This window comes from Heterodontus francisci, chromosome 3 (genome assembly GCF_036365525.1).
Source record: "Heterodontus francisci isolate sHetFra1 chromosome 3, sHetFra1.hap1, whole genome shotgun sequence".
NCBI classification, from domain to species: domain Eukaryota; kingdom Metazoa; phylum Chordata; class Chondrichthyes; order Heterodontiformes; family Heterodontidae; genus Heterodontus; species Heterodontus francisci.
This window is the reverse complement of record NC_090373.1, coordinates 97,987,544-98,001,354: the sequence shown is the minus strand read 5'-3', so window position 1 is coordinate 98,001,354 and position 13,811 is coordinate 97,987,544. Positions and strand designations below refer to the sequence as shown.

At 46.2% G+C, this 13,811-nt stretch overlaps 1 protein-coding gene across 1 annotated transcript in view; it reads left to right on the top strand.

Annotated features, from left to right (window-relative positions):
- Positions 1–5,376: 5,376 nt before the first annotated feature.
- moxd1 (monooxygenase, DBH-like 1) overlaps positions 5,377–13,811 on the top strand; it is a 129,148-nt gene continuing 120,713 nt past the window's right edge. Inside the window, exon 1 of the mRNA XM_068018110.1 lies at positions 5,377–5,879. Coding sequence (XP_067874211.1) covers positions 5,592–5,879 — 288 coding nt within the window. The 5' untranslated portion in view covers positions 5,377–5,591. The remainder of the gene's footprint in view (positions 5,880–13,811) is intronic.

Here is a 13,811-nt window from a genome sequence, read left to right as displayed (position 1 = left end):
ATTTGTGTAACTGTCAGTGATGCCCCCTCAGTGGGAGGGTATTTGTGTAACAGTCAGTGATGTCTCACTGGGAGGGGATTTGTGTAACAGTCAGTGATGCCCCCTTAGTGGGAGGGTATTTGTGTAACAGTCAGTGATGCCTCCTCACTGGGAGGGTATTTGTGTAACAGTCAGTGATGCCTCCTCATTGGGAGGGTATTTGTGTAACTGTCAGTGATGCCCCTCATTGAGAGGGTATTTGTGTAACTGTCAGTGATGCCCCTCATTGAGAGGGTATTTGTGTAACTGTCAGTGATGCCCCTCATTGAGAGGGTATTTGTGTAACTGTCAGTGATGCCTCCTCACTGGGAGGGTATTTGTGTAACCGTCAGTGATGCCCCCTCACTGGGAGGGTATTTGTGTAACCGTCAGTGATGCCCCCTCACTGGGAGGGTATTTGTGTAACAGTCAGTGATGCCTCCTCACTGGGAGGGTATTTGTGTAACAGTCAGTGATGCCCCCTTAGTGGGAGGGTATTTGTGTAACAGTCAGTGATGCCTCCTCACTGGGAGGGTATTTGTGTAACTGTCAGTGATGCCCCCTTAGTGGGAGGGTATTTGTGTAACTGTCAGTGATGCCCCCTTAGTGGGAGGGTATTTGTGTAACTGTCAGTGATGCCCCCTTAGTGGGAGGGTATTTGTGTAACTGTCAGTGATGCCCCCCTCAGTGGGAGGGTATTTGTGTAACAGTCAGTGATGTCTCACTGGGAGGGGATTTTTGTAACAGTCAGTGATGCCCCCTGAGTGGGAGGGTATTTGTGTAACAGTCAGTGATGCCTCCTCACTGGGAGGGTATTTGTGTAACAGTCAGTGATGCCTCCTCATTGGGAGGGTATTTGTGTAACTGTCAGTGATGCCCCTCATTGAGAGGGTATTTGTGTAACTGTCAGTGATGCCTCCTCACTGGGAGGTTATTTGTGTAACAGTCAGTGATGCCCCTCATTGAGAGGGTATTTGTGTAACTGTCAGTGATGCCTCCTCATTGGGAGGGTATTTGTGTAACTGTCAGTGATGCCCCTCATTGAGAGGGTATTTGTGTAACTGTCAGTGATGCCTCCTCACTGGGAGGTTATTTGTGTAACAGTCAGTGATGCCTCCTCACTGGGAGGGTATTTGTGTAACTGTCAGTGATGCCCCCTTAGTGGGAGGGTATTTGTGTAACAGTCAGTGATGCCTCCTCACTGGGAGGGTATTTGTGTAACTGTCAGTGATGCCCCTCATTGAGAGGGTATTTGTGTAACAGTTAGTGATGCCCCTCATTGAGAGGGTATTTGTGTAACTGTCAGTGATGCCCCTCATTGAGAGGGTATTTGTGTAACTGTCAGTGATGCCTCCTCACTGGGAGGGTATTTGTGTAACAGTCAGTGATGCCTCCTCATTGAGAGGGTATTTGTGTAACTGTCAGTGATGCCTCCTCACTGGGAGGGTATTTGTGTAACTCAGTGATGCCTCCTCACTGGGAGGGTATTTGTGTAACAGTCAGTGATGCCCCCTCAGTGGGAGGGAATTTGTGTAACTGTCAGTGATGCCTCCTCACTGCGAGGGTATTTGTGTAACTGTCAGTGATGCCTCCTCACTGGGAGGGTATTTGTGTAACAGTCAGTGATGCCTCCTCACTGGGAGGGTATTTGTGTAACAGTCAGTGATGCCTCCTCACTGGGAGGGTATTTGTGTAACTGTCAGTGATGCCTCCTCACTGGGAGGGTATTTGTGTAACTGTCAGTGATGCCTCCTCACTGGGAGGGTATTTGTGTAACTCAGTGATGCCTCCTCACTGGGAGGGTATTTGTGTAACAGTCAGTGATGCCCCCTCAGTGGGAGGGAATTTGTGTAACTGTCAGTGATGCCTCCTCACTGCGAGGGTATTTGTGTAACAGTCAGTGATGCCTCCTCACTGGGAGGGTATTTGTGTAACAGTCAGTGATGCCTCCTCACTGGGAGGGTATTTGTGTAACTGTCAGTAATGCCCCCTCACTGGGAGGGTATTTGTGTAACAGTCAGTGATGCCTCCTCACTGGGAGGGTATTTGTGTAACTGTCAGTGATGCCTCCTCACTGGGAGGGTATTTGTGTAACAGTCAGTGATGCCTCCTCACTGGGAGGGTATTTGTGTAACAGTCAGTGATGCCTCCACACTGGGAGGGTATTTGTGTAACAGTCAGTGATGCCTCCTCACTGGGAGGGTATTTGTGTAACTGTCAGTGATGCCTCCTCACTGGGAGGGTATTTGTGTAACTGTCAGTGATGCCTCCTCACTGGGAAGGTATTTGTGTAACAGTCAGTGATGCCCCCTCACTGGGAGGGTATTTGTGTAACCGTCAGTGATGCCCCCTCACTGGGAGGGTATTTGTGTAACAGTCAGTGATGCCTCCTCACTGGGAGGGTATTTGTGTAACAGTCAGTGATGCCCCCTTAGTGGGAGGGTATTTGTGTAACAGTCAGTGATGCCTCCTCACTGGGAGGGTATTTGTGTAACTGTCAGTGATGCCCCCTTAGTGGGCGGGTATTTGTGTAACTGTCAGTGATGCCCCCTTAGTGGGAGGGTATTTGTGTAACTGTCAGTGATGCCCCCTTAGTGGGAGGGTATTTGTGTAACTGTCAGTGATGCCCCCTCAGTGGGAGGGTATTTGTGTAACAGTCAGTGATGTCTCACTGGGAGGGGATTTGTGTAACAGTCAGTGATGCCCCCTTAGTGGGAGGGTATTTGTGTAACAGTCAGTGATGCCTCCTCACTGGGAGGGTATTTGTGTAACAGTCAGTGATGCCTCCTCATTGGGAGGGTATTTGTGTAACTGTCAGTGATGCCCCTCATTGAGAGGGTATTTGTGTAACTGTCAGTGATGCCCCTCATTGAGAGGGTATTTGTGTAACTGTCAGTGATGCCCCTCATTGAGAGGGTATTTGTGTAACTGTCAGTGATGCCTCCTCACTGGGAGGGTATTTGTGTAACCGTCAGTGATGCCCCCTCACTGGGAGGGTATTTGTGTAACCGTCAGTGATGCCCCCTCACTGGGAGGGTATTTGTGTAACAGTCAGTGATGCCTCCTCACTGGGAGGGTATTTGTGTAACAGTCAGTGATGCCCCCTTAGTGGGAGGGTATTTGTGTAACAGTCAGTGATGCCTCCTCACTGGGAGGGTATTTGTGTAACTGTCAGTGATGCCCCCTTAGTGGGAGGGTATTTGTGTAACTGTCAGTGATGCCCCCTTAGTGGGAGGGTATTTGTGTAACTGTCAGTGATGCCCCCTTAGTGGGAGGGTATTTGTGTAACTGTCAGTGATGCCCCCCTCAGTGGGAGGGTATTTGTGTAACAGTCAGTGATGTCTCACTGGGAGGGGATTTTTGTAACAGTCAGTGATGCCCCCTGAGTGGGAGGGTATTTGTGTAACAGTCAGTGATGCCTCCTCACTGGGAGGGTATTTGTGTAACAGTCAGTGATGCCTCCTCATTGGGAGGGTATTTGTGTAACTGTCAGTGATGCCCCTCATTGAGAGGGTATTTGTGTAACTGTCAGTGATGCCTCCTCACTGGGAGGTTATTTGTGTAACAGTCAGTGATGCCCCTCATTGAGAGGGTATTTGTGTAACTGTCAGTGATGCCTCCTCATTGGGAGGGTATTTGTGTAACTGTCAGTGATGCCCCTCATTGAGAGGGTATTTGTGTAACTGTCAGTGATGCCTCCTCACTGGGAGGTTATTTGTGTAACAGTCAGTGATGCCTCCTCACTGGGAGGGTATTTGTGTAACTGTCAGTGATGCCCCCTTAGTGGGAGGGTATTTGTGTAACAGTCAGTGATGCCTCCTCACTGGGAGGGTATTTGTGTAACTGTCAGTGATGCCCCTCATTGAGAGGGTATTTGTGTAACAGTTAGTGATGCCCCTCATTGAGAGGGTATTTGTGTAACTGTCAGTGATGCCCCTCATTGAGAGGGTATTTGTGTAACTGTCAGTGATGCCTCCTCACTGGGAGGGTATTTGTGTAACAGTCAGTGATGCCTCCTCATTGAGAGGGTATTTGTGTAACTGTCAGTGATGCCTCCTCACTGGGAGGGTATTTGTGTAACTCAGTGATGCCTCCTCACTGGGAGGGTATTTGTGTAACAGTCAGTGATGCCCCCTCAGTGGGAGGGAATTTGTGTAACTGTCAGTGATGCCTCCTCACTGCGAGGGTATTTGTGTAACTGTCAGTGATGCCTCCTCACTGGGAGGGTATTTGTGTAACAGTCAGTGATGCCTCCTCACTGGGAGGGTATTTGTGTAACAGTCAGTGATGCCTCCTCACTGGGAGGGTATTTGTGTAACTGTCAGTGATGCCTCCTCACTGGGAGGGTATTTGTGTAACTGTCAGTGATGCCTCCTCACTGGGAGGGTATTTGTGTAACTCAGTGATGCCTCCTCACTGGGAGGGTATTTGTGTAACAGTCAGTGATGCCCCCTCAGTGGGAGGGAATTTGTGTAACTGTCAGTGATGCCTCCTCACTGCGAGGGTATTTGTGTAACAGTCAGTGATGCCTCCTCACTGGGAGGGTATTTGTGTAACAGTCAGTGATGCCTCCTCACTGGGAGGGTATTTGTGTAACTGTCAGTAATGCCCCCTCACTGGGAGGGTATTTGTGTAACAGTCAGTGATGCCTCCTCACTGGGAGGGTATTTGTGTAACTGTCAGTGATGCCTCCTCACTGGGAGGGTATTTGTGTAACAGTCAGTGATGCCTCCTCACTGGGAGGGTATTTGTGTAACAGTCAGTGATGCCTCCACACTGGGAGGGTATTTGTGTAACAGTCAGTGATGCCTCCTCACTGGGAGGGTATTTGTGTAACTGTCAGTGATGCCTCCTCACTGGGAGGGTATTTGTGTAACAGTCAGTGATGCCTCCTCATTGAGAGTGTATTTGTGTAACTGTCAGTGATGCCCCTCATTGAGAGGGTATTTGTGTAACTGTCAGTGATGCCTCCTCACTGGGAGGGTATTTGTGTAACAGTCAGTGATGCCTCCTCATTGAGAGTGTATTTGTGTAACTGTCAGTGATGCCCCTCATTGAGAGGGTATTTGTGTAACAGTCAGTGATGCCTCCTCACTGGGAGGGTATTTGTGTAACTGTCAGTGATGCCTCCTCACTGGGAGGGTATTTGTGTAACTGTCAGTGATGCCTCCTCACTGGGACAGGAGAGCCAGGCTGGATATTTGAGGGATGTGCTGCAGTCCCTTGGCAGTGTGAGCATGCCCGAACCTGCCGGGCTGGATGGGAGAAATGATTCGTGGGGCCGGGCTTTGCCTCCACTGAGATTCACTTTCCGCGATGAAATTTCTTTTTCATTCGGGTCACGCACGGCACCCAGCGGACTCGCTGTCTCACAGCTCTGACAAACTTGACCAATCGGCCCGGGAACTGCCAAAAAATCCCATCACCGGACAGAACGTTTTCCTTCTGACACATCTGTCGATGCAATTGCAGCTGCTGGTAGATTGTAAAGATTGAACAGCACAAAGGATTTTTCTCGGGGCAAGCACCGGACAGGCGCTTATCTTTGTGGATTGTAATAAGCGGTACATAGCATGCGGGTGGGTGGTTTTCTGTGGCTGTTTTGGACGCTCAGGGTGTTGGTGCTGAAGAGTCCGACTTCAGCTGCTGGCGCCTGGCGAAGGGAAGCCTTCAGTCAGCATGTGGTGTTGGATGAGAATGGCAAATACCACTTAAGGTGGAAACATGATAACACGACCATCACCTTCGAGGTGGAAGTTGAGACCAGGGGCTATGTTGGACTTGGACTTTCCTCAACGGGATCCATGGCTCAGTCAGACATGATCATTGCAGGAGTTGCAAATGGGCGCCCGTATCTCAAGGTAAGAAGTGTCCAAATGACCATCTACCGATCTGGATACATTGCAATGTCGGAATCTGCAGATTAGCATTAAATAACTAAAAACATGTTTGACACAAATCCGAATTGCTTTGCTTTCATCTATTGGATTGGTACCAAGTCCACTTTTGCTGCTATCTGTTGAACATCTAAAGTGAAAACGCGACACGGGGTCGAATATGGTCCGGTTGATAAGCAAGATAAGTTGTTAAATAAATCCGAGAGGAGATTAGATCATCCTTTTTAATTGCCGTTCACCGGTAGAGATGCTAAATCAAGATTGCAAGTAAGCTGGATGTACAGTTTCTTATTCATTCCTCCCCTCCCCTGAGTTTCACATCTGAAAAAAACTCAAATGATGCTGTAAAATTACTATTTTTATTTCTGAGAGTTACTGAAAAGCGTTTCGATTGTTAACCTTTATTCACTGGTTATGATCAGGTGTTTGAGGGCAGAAGGAATGTTGGAAGGCTGTCATGTATGAACTGCGATGTATGTCTTAGTGCTCAAATCGAGTGAAACCTGGATTATATACATCTGTCTAATTTACATGTGAAGAGAATACCTTTGGTTGGCAATTTTGGTGGCTAAGGAACTGGCCTTGATGACTTAGCTGATAATTTCTTTGTTACATTGCTATGATTGTTCTGGATAATATCAATCTGCTCTGGAGTTGCACAGAGACATGAAAAGAAAGTGTAGTATTCAGCTCAGGCAGAGTTAAGAGTATGGGATAACTGGGAACATAAGAACATAAGAAATAGGAGCAGGAGTAGGCCATTTGGCCCCTCAAGCCTGCTCTGCCATTTAATAAAAACATGGCTGATCTGATTATGGCCTTAACTCCACTTTCCTGCCTGTCCCCTATAACCCTTGATTCCCTTATAGATCAAAAATCTGCCTTAATTCAGCCTTGAATATATTCAATGGCCCAGCCTCCACTTCTCTCTGGGGAAGAGAATTCCAAAGATTAATGACCCTTTGAGAGAAGAAATTTGCCTTATTTTGAAACTGTGCCCTGAGTTCTGGATTCCACCACGAGGGGAATGATCCTCTTCGCATCTACCCTGTCAAACCCCCTCAGAATCATAGTTTCAATAAGATCACCTCTCATTCTTCTAAACCCCAATGAGTATAGGCCCAACCTGCTCAATGTTTCCTCATCAGGCAACCCTTATATCCCCGGAATTGGCCTAGTGAGCCTTCTCTGAACTTCCAATGCATGTATATCCCTCCTTAAGTAAAGAGATCAAAACTGTACACAGTGCCCTTGGTGTGGTCTCGCCAATGTCCTGTACAGTTCTAGCAAGACTTCCCTACTTTTATACTCCATTCCCCCTTGCAATAAAAGCCAACATTCCATTTTACTTCCTAATTACTTCCTCTACCTGTATGCTAACTTTTTGTGATTCATGTACAAGGACACTCCGATCCCTCTACCGCAACATTCTGCAGTCTTTCCTCATGTAAACAATATTCTGCTTTTCTATTCTTCCTGCCAAACTGGACAAACCCCCACTTTCCCACATTATACTCCATTTGGCAATTTTTTGCCCACTGACTTAACCTATCTATGTCCTTTTGCAGACACTTTGTGAATGGAAGAGGCAGTGGAGAAAGGAGGAGGAGGGAAAGAGGAGGACACATTTGTCACAGGACAATTGCCCTGTTCAGAAGAGGAGGTGGTTAATATTGGGCTGAGGATTACTTCTCCTCAGTGAGAGGGGTTGGAGACAATAATCGGTGGAATTTTCTCAGGCACGAGGAGGAGGGTTTGGGTGCGGGTTAAACCCCCAAAAGTGACCTAGGGGCGGGATCTCCTGCCGTTCTCTGACTTTCCCAGGGTGTTTTCCAAGGCCAATGGGGAATCTACTTGGATCTGTTGGGAAACCAAGTCGGGAACAGCAACTTTGTCCTGTAACTTTGAAGTGTGTTGAAGTCCACTGGGCTGAATCTCAATTTCTTGCCTATGAGGCTTCCCTTTTACCATGGCAGCTAGCTATGCTGTGGTAGCTTGGACCCCTGAGAAGGAGCAGCAGCTTGATCCAGCTCAGCAGCCACAGCGACAGGGGCAGCAACTCCAGCAGCACTGGCAGCAGCTGCCTTTTCCACAGCCACATGCAGCTCCACGGGACAGAGTAGATGGACACAGAGCTGCGTCTCGAAGGAGGCGATACCCCTAGCGCATGGTCGAGAGGCCAAGGTTAAGCTTCCTCAAAATGTCTGAACATGCCGCGGAAGGCTCAGGCTCTCGCAGTAGGTAGTTGCAGACATCTGCAGCCTTCTGGAAACCGACCTCCATCCGAGAAGAGCACGTGGTGTCAATTTGAACAAAGAACAAAGAAAATTACAGCACAGGAACAGGCCCTTCAGCCCTCCAAGCCTGTGCCGATCCAGATCCTCTATCTAAACATGTCGCCTATTTTCTAAGGGTCTGTACCTCTTTGCTTCCTGCCCATTCATGTATCTGTCTAGATACATCTTAAAAGACGCTATCATGCCCGCGTCTACCACCTCCGCTGGCAACGCGTTCCAGGCACCCACCACTTTCCACGCATATCCCCCCTAAACTTTTCCCCTTTCACTTTGAACTCGTGACCCCTAGTAATTGAATCCCCCACTCTGGGGGAAAAAGCTTCTTGCTATCCAACCTGTCTATACCTCTCATGATTTTGTACACATCAATCAGGTCCCCCCTCAACCTCCGTCTTTCTAATGAAAATAATCCTAATCTACTCAACCTCTCTTTATAGCTAGCGCCCTCCATACCAGGCAACATCCTGGTGAACTTCCTCTGCACCCTCTCCAAAGCATTCACATCCTTTTGGTAATGTGGCGACCAGAACTGCACGCAGTATTCCAAATGTGACCGAACCAAAGTCTTATACAACTGTAACATGACCTGCCAACTCATGTACTCAATACCCCGTCCGATGAAGGAAAGCATGCCGTATGCCTTCTTGACCACTCTATTGACCTGCGTTGCCACCTTCAGGGAACAATGGACCTGAACACCCAAATCTCTCTGTACATCAATTTTCCCCAGGAATTTTCCATTCATTGTATAGTTGGTGACTGTCGAGGTGACCATGACCTTAATTTGTTTATGTCCAGCTTCTTTCAAGGATCTGCTGGTGAAATCTGCAGGATTTCACAATCCGGACACAGTAGATGGAGATAAACTATTCCCATTAGCGAAAGGGTTGAGAACCAGAGGACAACAATTTAAAGTGATTGACAAAAGAACCAAAGGTGGCATGAGGAAAAACATTTTTATACAGTGAGTGGTTAGGATCTTGAATGCACTGCCTGAGAGTGTGGTGGAGGCAGATTCAATCATGGCTTTCAAAGAAAATTGGATAAATATCTGAAGAGAAAAAAATTTGTTCGGGCTTCGGGGAAAAGGCAGCTGAGTGGGACTAGCTGAGTTGCTCTTGCAGAGAGCTGGCACAGACACGATGGGCTGAATGGCCTCCTCTGCTGTAACCATTCTATGATTACATGATTCTAACTGCATCACCCAGGTCACTGATGCCTTGTTTGCCAAGGCCTCCAACTCTATCCACTTTGTGAGTGAAAGTTGGCTTGTTTATTATTTTATTAGTTGGATTTAGGTACAGTAAAGTTAACCTCCTCCTTTGTTAATTCAAGAAAACCTGTCCGATTGGTTCTTGTTATGATCAGAGCAAGTAACTAATCAAACACCTACTGAATTGGCCCGTACATCAACTTTAGAAAGAATTAAACCTGTTGTGGTCAAACAAGGAGAAGAGGAAAGCCCTTCGACTCCTCCTCACTTGACCGTAACACACTGGATCCAGGTCCTGGGCACCACTCTCCTGCTCACTGCCTCTGCTACTCACAGCCACGCCTCCTTGGTGAAACTGGCTGGGCTTCTCCTCCCATCCTCATGGAAGAGGACTTCTCTTCTGGCTCTCACTGCATACAGTCTGAGAACCAGGGGGCAGCCTTCCTTCGTCTAGCTGCCATTCCATTCCTGCACCAGATTCCTCCTTCCCACTGGTATATTCAATGCTTCACTCAGTGCTGCCATTATGAGCCGTGTCAGGGTTCCGCCTACCCTTCCTGTTTGTGTTGGAGAATCCAAAGGGAGGATTATAATGCTGTGGCTCAAGGGAAAGAGCCATGGCAAAGCCTGCAAATTAATCAAATGGGTTCCCCAATTGCAAATGGTCCTGTTATTCCAGCAGGGACATGTCCAGAAAATTCTGTCCAATGAGTCAGTGACACTTATCTGGTTCAAAAGATGGGCCAGGGAAAAATTGATCATTAGGTGTAGTGAAAGGCCATTGCTGAAATGCTGCTCATGGGAGTTCCCAGTCAACAAATTATACCGTGGGGTGGGGTGCATGGGGGGTTAGGAAGATATGTTGGGTGGGAGCAGAAGCCATAATGCTGACCTGGAGGGGGTGATGAGAGAGGAATCAAAGGCTGAAATACTGACCTGAAACAGGGGAATCGTGCTCATTAGAAGGTGGGAAGGAGCCGATAGTACAATGCCGGTCAGTGTGGAGAGTAAAAGTCCTTTTAAGTTGCTCAAGTTGGCTGGCAAATTGCAAAGCTGAAATTTTACTTTGTAGAGGGGGGAATTGCCCAAAATTCAAAATCTGGTAATGTAAGGTTGGTGAACTGGAAACGATGATTCAGCTGCCTTATGCTGAAAGTGAATAGCAATGCAGTTGAGTTCTCAGAAGTAGATGGAGGATCAGCTTGGGGGAAAGTATAGGCAAGGAGATTTTGGCAGGAGATGTTAGAGAGGAGCAGGAACATTAATGTCTGGTTCTGCAAATGGAGAGGGTGTTACCTGAGTGGATTAGTCAGTATGAGGTGAATTTCTCCTACAAAGTAAGGAGAGAGAAATCACCAGATGAGGGGATGTCTGAGCGATCAGTAAGGGTCCTGAAAATTGAACAAAATATTTTATATTTCTAGTTAAAAGTCTCTGCTTAGCAATATAATGATGGCTACAAGATGACGCTAAGAGAATTGAAATCCTCCACAATGCAACTGCAAGCAAACTCGAACAGCTTTTTCACCATTAGCTCTCAGCGCACTTCCTAACAGAGCTAGGCCTATAAAGTTGCCCACGCAGCAAACTGTTTCTCAGACACTAGGTCAGTTTGCCCTGAGGCGGCACTCAGGAAAACCAGAACTTGGGATTGCCTGCCACACCAGCTTTTGAAATATACTTACCTGAATGGGGCGTGGGGAAGAGCATGCGTGCTCCTCCTGACCCCACATTGAAAGAATGCAGACTGCTGTGCTGTCTGATCTCCCCAGACCTCCGATCTCCCTCGCCAGCCTTCGTTTCTGCCTTTTACTTACCTGACGGCCACTATGACTCAAGCAGTCATCTGATCATCATTGAATCTTTGCCAGCTGTCTGTTCGTGCCACATCAGCTCCATTGGAATGAAGCCCAATATTGGAAACTATGTTTCATTTGACTTCCAGCACTTTGCAGCTCCAAGGTGTTTTTCAGATTTTGAGCCAAAATCTCCCAACATTTTGGTTCAAGTCTCTACAGATTTCTGATGATCCTGGCTAAAACTTTAAGCTTCAAAGAAACGTTGCTTGGGCTCCCACCACAGATAACACTTGTCATGTTTTGAACATGGACTCCACTTGCTGTGCACCTGAGGAAAGAATTTTTCCATTTTTGTATTGAGTGTCCTCATTTGCTTTGGCACGGTTATGACAATCAGCATGTAAACTGTGCTACTCAAAGTTATATAGCCGATGAAAATTTTATGAGAATTTCTGTTGCAGATCAAGCTGCATCTATCAGAAATGAGTTGTTCAATTCTCCAGGCCAGACTTGCAGCTGCTTTTATTATTTATGTATTGGGTTTTGGGTAAATTTTCCATAAAATGTTGTTGAAATATAAACCATATTGAAATGGGATTTTTTGAAATAGTCCTCACTATGCACCTTAAGTGTTATTATAATATTCCTTACACATAAAGGAATAACTTTTAGATGTACAGTAATTAATCGAGGAAAGTTACCTAATACATGAAACATCTTCACTAGTTACGTTTTCAGTGAGGAGTTAATACTGAATGCCACTTTGTAATTGCGGTCCGGATAATAGCCTGAAATAACTTGGCTCCTAGGAATGGTGCTTAATCAAAAGACGGTTATGAAATTGTGTGGCATGTTTATTGCCTGTTGAAGAAGTTCCACCTCAAATAATTGACATAGAAGAAAGCCTTAACATGTTAAAACAAACCATAAGCCATCTGATTGTCACAGTCCCGTGGTTAAATGCTAGTTGGGGTGTAACAGAGAGATTATTTAGGATTGAAGGATGAGGCTATGCCCTTCGACATGCAGGCTGGGATTTATTAATAAAGTATCATGTCATGAGAAAATTTGCCCAGAGAAAGTTAGAGCAGCATTGCAAACTTTTATTGACAGAATTTAAGAAAAAGTTATAGCAGGTGTGAAAATCCAAATAGCATTAACTAAAGCACTGTACACAACCGCAACTTGCATTTATGTAAGTTGGCCCATAATTTGCAGTCAGTGGCAAAGCAACTGAATAAGAGAACTTTACCTCTTTCAATGTGCAATTGATTGTAGTGTCGTTTAATTGGGATTCCCAGCATTGAGCTGCAGTGATGTCATCAAGCTTTCTAAGCAGCCAAAGAATTCTCTCAGATAGCCAACCAGGAAAGAAAAGAGCCAATAATCAATTCACTTTTTAAAAATTTCAAAGAGCAAAATAAAGTTTGGGACATACATTTGGGGTTAAGGTAGAAGCTGAAATATCACAGTGGTGCAGTGGTTAGCACCGCAGCCTCACAGCTCCAGCGACCTGGGTCAATTCTGGGTACTGCCTGTGTGGAGTTTGCAAGTTCTCCCTGTGTCTGCGTGGGTTTCCTCCGGGTGATCCGGTTTCCTCCCACATGCCAAAGACTTGCAGGTTGATAGGTAAATTGGCCATTATAAATTGCCCCTAGTATAGGTAGGTGGTAGGGAAATATAGGGACAGGTGGGGATGTAGTAGGAATATGGAAATAGTGTAGGATTAGTATAACATGGGTGGTTGATGGTCGGCACAGACTCGGTGGGCCGAAGGGCCTGTTTCAGTGCTGTATCTCTAAACTAAACTAAACTAAACTAAACTATAAAAATTATTTCTTCAATTATTTAAAAATGCTAGTTTAAAAAATCTAATAACTAATCATAATGGAGAAATCTAACAACATTCCACTATTTTTCAGGGCCAGATCAGTTGTTCAGCAGTAGTCATTAGTCAGATCCCTGTTAACGTAGAAACAGGAGTAGGCCATTCAGCCCATCGAGCCTGCTCCTCCATTCAATATGATCATGGCTGATCATCCACGTCAATGCCTTTTTCTCACACTATCCCCATATCCCCTTATGTCATTTGTATTTAGAAATGTGTCAATCTCTGCTTTAAACATACTCAATGACTGAGCTTCCATAGCCCTTTGGAGTAGAGAATTCCAAAAATTCACAACTCTCTGAGTAAAGAAGTTTCTCCTCATCGCTGTCCTAAGTGGCTTCTCCCTTATTTGAAATTGTGTTCTCTGGTTCTAGACTCCCCAACCAGGGGAAACCTGTTAGCTGCATCTACCCTGTCTATGCCTTTAAATATTGTGTAGGTTTCAATGAGATCACCTCTCATTCTTCAAAACTTTAGAGAATACAGGCCCAGTTTCCCCAATCTCTCTTCACACGACAGTCCCACCATCCCAGGAACAAGTCTGGTGAATCTTTGTTGCACACGCTGTATGGCAACAATATCCTTCCTAAGGTAAGGGGACTAAAACTGCACACAGTACTCCAAGTGCAGTCTAACCAAGGTACTATACAATTGAAGCAAGACTTCACTACTCCTCTACTCAAATCGTCTTGCGATAAA